The sequence below is a fragment of the Otolemur garnettii genome, unplaced genomic scaffold, assembly GCF_000181295.1.
Source record: "Otolemur garnettii isolate 467f Iridium unplaced genomic scaffold, OtoGar3 scaffold00029, whole genome shotgun sequence".
NCBI classification, from domain to species: Eukaryota; Metazoa; Chordata; class Mammalia; order Primates; family Galagidae; genus Otolemur; species Otolemur garnettii.
In genome coordinates this window covers 17,681,463-17,689,749 of record NW_003852424.1, presented here as the reverse complement: position 1 = coordinate 17,689,749, position 8,287 = coordinate 17,681,463, and the positions used below count along the sequence as shown (strand labels likewise).

Below are 8,287 nucleotides of genomic sequence, written 5' to 3'. Positions count from 1 at the left end.
GACAGCTTGAGGCTCTGTCTCAAAAAAAGAAAAAAAGAAAAAATGAGAAGACAAGCCACGTACTGAAAGAAAATACTTACAAAAGGCACACTAATAAGGGACTGCTGTCCAAAAATACACAAAGAACTCTTCAATTCAAAAATCAGGAAAAGACAACTTGATTAAAAAGTGGGCAAAAATGGGTGAACAGATACCTCAATGAAAAAAATATACAGATGGCATGGAAGTACATGGAAAGATGCTCCACATCACATGACCTCTGGGAAATGCAAAGATAGTGATGAGATACCACAATACACCTGCTAGAATAGCCAAATGCAGAACACTGACAACATCAAATGCTGGCAAGACATGGAGCAACAGGAACTCTCATTCACTGCTGGTGGGAATGCAACCAGTTTGGTGGTTTCTTACAAAACTGACCATATTCTTATTATACAATCCAGCAACTGTATTCCTTCATATTCACTCCAAGGAGTTGAAAACATATGTCCACATTGCCCAAACTTGGAATTAATAAGTGTTCTTCAGTAGCTGTGTGGACAAACACTGGTACATCTAGACAGTGGAATATTATTCAGCACTAAGGAGAAATGAGCAGTCAAACCATGGAAAGCCACAGACAAACCTCAAATGCATGTTGCTAAGTGAAAGACGACAGTATGTAAAGGCCACATACTGTATGATTCCAACTCTAGGATATTCTGGAAAAGGTAAAACTATAGAGACAGAAAAAAAAAATCAATGTTTGGTTACTGGGGATTAATGGGAGAGCAGAATGAACATATGGAACACAAGGGATTTTTAAGGCAGATCACTACTCTGTGTAATCCTATAACGGTGGATACATGTCCCTGTACATTGTCCAAACCCAGAGACTATACAATAACCAGAGTGACTCCTAATGTAGACTAAGGACTCTGGGTGATAGTGATGTGTCCATGGAGGTTCACTGATTACAACCAAGAACCCACTCTGTGGGGAAGGGGTGCTGACAGTGGGAGAGACTGTGTAAATGGAGACAAGGAGTGTGTGGGAACTTTCTATACCTGCTGCTCAATTTTGCTGTGCTCTAAAAAGACAAAATCAATTTTAAAAAACCCAATAATGTGAGATTTCACCTAGCACTAAGACCATTTAATAGGGAAAGAACCATCTTCTCAACAAATGGTGCTGGGAAAATTGAATATCCACATGCAAGAGAGTAAATTTGAATCCCTGCCTCATACCATATAAAAATTAATTCAAAATGGATCACTAGAGTAACTATGAAACTTCTGGGGGGGACAGAGTCTCACTCTGCCACCCTGGGTAGAGTACCATGGTGTCACAGCTTACAACAACCATAAACTTTGGGGCTTCAGAAACCATCTCGCCTCAGCCTCATTAGTAGCTGGAACTATAGACCGGCACCACTACACCTGGCTAGTTTTTCTTCTCTCTCTCTTTTTTTTTTGTTGCAGTTCAGCTGGGGCCGGGTTTGAACCCGCCACCCTCAGTATATGGGGCCGGCACCCTACCCACTGAGCCACAAGTGCTGTCCCTAGTTTTTCTTTTCTTTCTTTTGAGACAGTCTTACTTTGTCACCCTTGGTAGACTGCTGTGGCATCACAGCTCATAGCAACCTCAAACTCTTGAGCTCAAGTGATTATCTTGCCTCAGCCTCCCAAGTAGCTGGGACTACAGGCACCTGCCACAACGCCTGGCTATTTTTAGACACAAGATCTCACTCTGCCTCAGGCTGGTTTCAAACCTGTGAGGTCAGGCAATCCACCCATCTCGGCCTCCCACAGTGCTAGGATTATAGGCATGAGCCAACACACCCTGCCTAAACTATAAAACTCTTAGAAGAAAACATACAAGTAAACTTTAATGACTTTGGACTTGACAATGAATTCTTAGATATGACCAATACACAAGCAATAAAAGAAAAAAATTGTGATTTCTTTCTCTTTTTTTTTTTTTTTTTGAGGCAGAGTTTCATTTTGTCACCCTCAGTAGAATGCTGTGGCATCACAGCTCACAGCAATCTCCAACTCCTGGACTTAGGCGATTCTCTCGCCTCAGCCTCCTGAGTAGCTGGGCCTATAGGCACCCACCACAATGCCTGGCTATTTTTGTGTTGCAGTTTAGCCAGGGTTGGGTTTGAACTCACCACTCTTGGTATATGGGGCCGGTACCCCACCCACTGAGCCACAGGCACTGCCCGTTTTTGTGATTTCAAAGACACCAGAAAAAAAGTGAAAAACAACCCAAGGAATGGAGAATGGAAGAACATATCTGTAACTACTACATTAGATAAGGGATTTGTATTCTAAGTATATGAAAAACTCTTACAACTCAATAAAAAAAAAAACCTAATTTAAATAGACCTATTTAAATAGACATTTCTCCAAAGAAAATACACAAATGGCCAATGAGCACATGAGAACACACATAACCATGGTCTTCAGCCATTAGGGAAATGCAAATCACAACCATAACAAGATACTACCTCACCCCATTAGGATAGCCAGAATCACAAAAACAAACAGTCAGTGTTGGTGAGGATGTGGAGAAACTGGGACCCCCTCCACACCATGTGGCTGGTAAGGGTAAAACTTGGAGCAGCTGCTTTGGAAAAAAAAAATCAGTCTGGCAGCATCTCTAAAAGTTAAATACAAGGTTACCACTTAGTGCAGCAATTCCACTCTTAAGTTTCTACCCAAAAGAAATAAAACATGTCTACATTATGGCGAGGCCAGGTAGCACAAGAGAGTGGTCCAGATGACCTGAGCACCCGACCTCCCCCACCTGTTCCCTCCTAGCCCACCCTTGTCCCCACATCCTGTCATTTTCTATTTCCACTCATGTCTATCTGAGTGGCCATAGTTGCTCTGCTGAGAACCCCAGTGGGCTTATTCCCTGCCCTTTCCAGGCTGCCTTGTCTCTTGAACAACTGGCCCCATTCTTAGACCCGCCCAGGACCTAAGGAAGAAGATTCCTGAGCTGGGGTCTGGGAGACCTGGGTTCTGAGACCTGTTTCTACTAATAGCCTGCTGTTGTGACCTTGGGCCTCAGTCCCCATGCAGTTTCTGTGAGTATACCTGGTAGTGAAGCATGAAAGCTTGGGGGGTACCTGAGCCCATAGATTTTAATTTTGAACGTATGAATTGTCTGAACCCCAAGGTGTTGTATTAGTATAATTTCCCAAACTTGCCAGTAAGAAGAACAATCTAGGATGCTTGTTAACAGAATGGATACCCAAGTCCTTCTCCTAGAGAGATGATTTAGTGTATTTAAGTGTGGTCCAGGAGTCTCATTTTAACCAGTCACCCAGGTGATCTGTAGGATTTGAATGGACCTTGAGGATATTATGCTCAGTGAGAGAAGCAGACACAGAAGTTGTGCAGGCTCGGCGACTATGGCTCAAGTGGCTAAGGTGCCAGTCACATATGCCTAAGGTGGCGAGTTCAAATCCAGCCCAAGCCTGCCAAACAACAATGACAGCTGCAACCAAAAAAATAGCTGAGTGTTATGGCAGGCACCTATGGTCCCAGTTACTTGGGAGGCTGAGACAAGAGACTCGCTTTAGCCCAGGAGTTGGAGGATGCTATGAGCTGAGATGCCACAGCACTCTACCCAGGGGGCCAGCTTGAGGCTCTGTCTCAAAAAAAAAGAAGGTGTGCAACTAGCTCCACACCTCCTACCTCTCAGCAGAGAAGGAAGGAAAGGCCACTCCTCTCCTTCTCCTCTCCCTTCACCGAGGTCTTGATGCATCGCCATCAGTGGTATACCTATTCCAAGATGGTGGCGACAGTGGTGTCCAGCACGATTGGCCAAGCGTGTGATCTAGAGCATCCAAAGCTGTGATACCTGCCCAGTGAGGGGACAGCCGGGGAGGTAGGCAGGGCAGAGGGGACACTATTACCATATTCCAGGGTATTATTTTGCATACATATATCATTATTGCTTTCTAGAGTTACACTTCTAATGCATAAACATAAATAAAAGAATTAAAAACATTTACATATATATGTAATTAGTTCCACCCATGTACCACATATAATGCACATACGTATTTTTCCCTCAAAAACTGGGCAAAAAAAATGTGTGTTATACATGGCAAAATACAGTATATATGAAACATAAATTTTGTGTTTAGACTCAGGCCCCATCCCCTAGATACCTCGTTAGGTATATGCAAATATTACAAAATCTAAAAAAATACAAAAACACAAAATATGAAAAATATTTGGTCCCAAGTGTTTAGGATAAGGGATACTCAACCTGTATACACATACCATGGAATATTACCCTCAGCCATGACAAGGAAGGAGGTTCTGACACAGGCCACGATGTGGATGGACCTTGAGGACATTGTGCTCAGTGAGAGAAGCAGACACAAAAGGACACACAGAGTGAGATTCCATTTATATGAAATGTCCAGAATAGGCAGATCCACAGACAGGAAGCGGATTAGCAGCTGCTGAGGAGAGGGGTGGTTGGGGAATGACTGACAATGGGGACAGAATTTCCTTTTGCAATGATGGAATGTTCTAGAATTGATAATGGTGACAGTTGCACAACTCTGAATGAATTTACTAAAAACCATTAATTATACACTTTAAATGGGTGAATTCTATGGTATGTGAATGGTATCTTGATAGCATTATTTTATAAAAGAAACAGATAATCAATAAACAAAAGATTCTATGGAGCACTAACATCTGAAAATACTACATGGAACAGTAATGGATCATTTGACAGGCTCTGACTTCACACTTATACAACCATGTAAACTTCAATGCTTTGATTCTGTCAGGTTGGTGTGATTAAACTCTCTTCCAGCAAGTGGGAGCTCATAACGTGGACAGCAGAGCTGCACTGAGATGCTCTGGTTGGCAGGAGGTGCAACCAACACCGACCCACAAACATCAAACAGCTTTGTCCAACTATGGCTACATCAGGGTGGCAGCTGACCAGGGTGGCAGGGCACAGCAGCTAGGACCACCACCAAATATCCTGTATTCTAATCCCAGTTCCAACTAGACACAGAGAGTACAGCTGTAGAGGGAAGAATATGCTCAGGGTGGGGGCTGCAGAACAGAGTTTGGCAGGAAGGACTCTGAAGAGAAATTACCAGGCTCCTGCCTTACTCGTTTTAGGCCTTGGCCCATAACCAGACCCTAAGGAAGAGCAATCTTCCTGCCTGATTTCAATGCTGACCTACCAAGACAGGTGTATCAGAGCCCTGCCCCCAGCTCCTCCCCCAGGGACTGGGTCCTGACACTTACGTCGTCATACAGAGAGCCGCTGATGTCAGCCCCGTAGATTGGGGACACGAAGGTAAGGTTCTTCCAGTACTTGCGCTCCAGGTCATCGAAGTCCTGGTGGCGTGGGGTGCAGTACCTGTGAGCAGACACCCCACCCAGTTCAGAGTAGGCGCCCAGCACCCAGTAGTGCCTGAGGTTTGAGGTGCCTACAGCACACAGTGGGAGGAGCTGTTCAGACTCCCTGTTACCCCACTGTGCATGCAGAGTGCTCATCTGTGGTAAATGGACCCATGTACCTAGGCCCAGGGAGCCAAGTTGACCACAGCCCAGGGGGAGATGGGCAGGGGACCGAGGCCCCTGATAGCTCTTGTCATCCCCTGCTCTGCAAAGACCAGGACTATTGATGGCGGGCCAGGCTTTATCAGCCCCAGGCACCAGATGAGACGGACACATAGACCCTGACCACATGAACTACACCTGTACCAGCTCTCAGAGGTGGGTGGGAGGCCACAGAATAGGGATGGGGGTAAAGCGAAAGAGTGGGTCTGTGAATGCATGGACTATACCCATGCGTGCCCTTGTGGAATCAGAGAGCAGACTTGTAGTCAGGCAGGTACATACATGTGTGCTGCGCTGAGTGTCTATGTGTGTGCCCGAGAGCCTGTGTACCCTTGTATGAGTCTGTATATGTATCTATGTGTGTGCCTGAGTGCCCGTGTATGTGTGTCTAGATGTGTATCTAAGTGCCCATGTGCCCACCAATGTGTCTGTGTGTCTGTATGTGTGCCTGTGTGTGCCCACATGTGCCTGCATGTATCTATATAGAACCAAGGAGCAGTATTTACAATCATGCAAATATTGATCTATGCCCACGCATCTATATATGTGCCATATACCCACCCACATGCCTGTGTGTCTATGTGTACCCGAGTGCCTATGTGCCAGCCTATGTGCCTGTATGTATGCCCGAGTGCCCACCCATGTGCCTGTGTATGTGTCTGTATGTGTGCCCAAGTGCCCACCCATGTGCCTGTGTATATGTCTGTATGTGTGCCCAAGTGCCCACCCATGTGCCTATGTATGTGTCTATATGTGTGCCCAAGTGTGTGCCATTTGCCTGTGTACGTGCCTGTACATGTGCCTGATTGCCCGCCATGTGCCTGTGTATGCGTCTATTCGTGTGCCTGCACATGTACCTGTGTATGTGTCTATATGTGGGCCCAAGTGCCTGCCCATGTGCCTGTGCATGTGTCTACATGTGTACCCGCCCATGCGCCTGTGTATGTGTGTATATGTGTGTCCAAGTGTGTGCCATTTGCCTGTGTATGTGCTTGTATGTGTGCCTGATTGCCCGCCACGTGCCTGTGTATGTGTCTATTTGTGTGCCTGCACATGTACCTGCGTATGAGTCTATTTCTGTGCCCATGTGCCCGCCCATGTGTCTATGTCTACATGTACCCGAGTGCCCATGTGCCTGCCCATGTTCCTGTATATGTGTCTATGTGTACCTGAGTTCCCATGTGCCAGCCCATGTGCCTGTATATGCATCTATTTGTGTGCCCATGTGGCTGTCCATGTGCCTGTATATGTGTCTATATGTGTGCCCAAGTGCCCACTCATGTGCCTGTGTATGTGTCTATATGCATGCCTGAGTGCCTGCCCATGTGCCTATACATGTTTCTATATGTGTGCCTGTGTGCCCATATGGAAACAGGGAGCAGTATTTATAGCAACTTCAAAGAGCCCTCTCTGAGGAGGGCTGTCACCCATGGAGTCACAGGAGAGTATAGGGGACACACTCCTGAGCCAGGGGTCAGGGCAAGGCTCTATAATGAGGTGAACAGACCTGGGCGGCTATAGTGAGGGTCAGACTGTGTCCCTCTCAGTGGGTGCCCCTCTGTGAAGTGGACAGGGGAGCAGAGACCCATGCAGGGCCCACTGAGCTGCTCCCCAGTCCCCACATCACTGGGCATGCTACCCTGTGCCAGGTCTCAGGCCCCACACCCTGCCCCACGCACTTTTCACTGTTGGCCAGGCGCCGGTACTCCCCCACCGTCATAGCCTTCTTCTGGATGTTGTACTGCGTGAAGAGGCCTGACTGCCCCGTTACCACCTGCTGGATGGGTGCTGGGATCACCACGTCATCAATGTCATCATATGTCTGCCGTGGCTTCCACTCCTTCGGGGGAATGATCTGAAAGACCAAGAAAGAAGTCAGCAGCGCCTTCCAGGCAGGCACCAGGTGAGCACCAGGTGGAGACAAAGCAGAGGGTGGTGCCCACTCCCCAGAGACCAGCACCCCCCAGATCTGAGCCTCCAGACTGCACTCTGGGGGCACTAGAAGCCCTCCCTGATGCTGCTTCAAATTTCCCCGGAGACTGGCATCACCTGACATGAGTCCCCACCTGGGGGCAGAGCTGCAGCCTCCTGCCCCCTGGCCTGTCAGTGTCTGTACCTGGCCTGGGAAGTGGGACAGGTCCCCAAGCACCAGAGGCTGACCCCTATTCATACTTGCATGACCAGAGACTGAGCAGACATAGGTGGGGCTGGATCTGAGTGGGTTCTGGCATCTCGGTGCTCAGAAACCCATGTTTGAGGATTCCCAGGTTTGACCTAGGTGCTGTGAGCTTCCAACAGTACTCTCCAGCAGTAGAAACCAGCCCCACATCCACAGCCAGCTCCTCCAGAGCTCAGAGACCTCCACAGGGCCACATACACCTAGGCCAGGGGCTAAGACAAGCACTCGCTCCAGTGCCTCTGCTTAATTGAGACCACTGATAAGGCATCTGAGCTCCTGATGCCAGAAACATTCAGAAACAACGAGCAGCCTTCATGGGACATGCACGACTGGGAGAGGGCAGATGGTAAATGCTCAAGAGAGATCAGGAAACCCTGTGGCAAGCTAAGAAGTTAGAAGGTCAAAAAGTAAATGAGAGGCTCGGTGCCTATAGCTCAACCAGCTAAGGCGCCAGCCACGTACACCTAAGGTGGCGGGTTTGAATCCCCAGCCTGGACCCGCCAAACAACAATGA

At 47.5% G+C, this 8,287-nt stretch overlaps 1 protein-coding gene across 2 annotated transcripts in view; it reads right to left on the bottom strand.

Annotated features, from left to right (window-relative positions):
• Window positions 1-8,287, bottom strand: part of KDM4B (lysine demethylase 4B) — a 155,763-nt gene that overhangs the window by 98,871 nt on the left and 48,605 nt on the right. For both annotated transcript variants that reach the window (XM_003788769.3, XM_012804561.1), the window contains exons 4-5: window positions 7,274-7,449; window positions 5,277-5,391 (exon numbers count right to left, since the gene is read on the bottom strand). In XM_003788769.3, coding sequence (XP_003788817.1) covers window positions 5,277-5,391; window positions 7,274-7,449 — 291 coding nt within the window. The remainder of the gene's footprint in view (window positions 1-5,276; window positions 5,392-7,273; window positions 7,450-8,287) is intronic.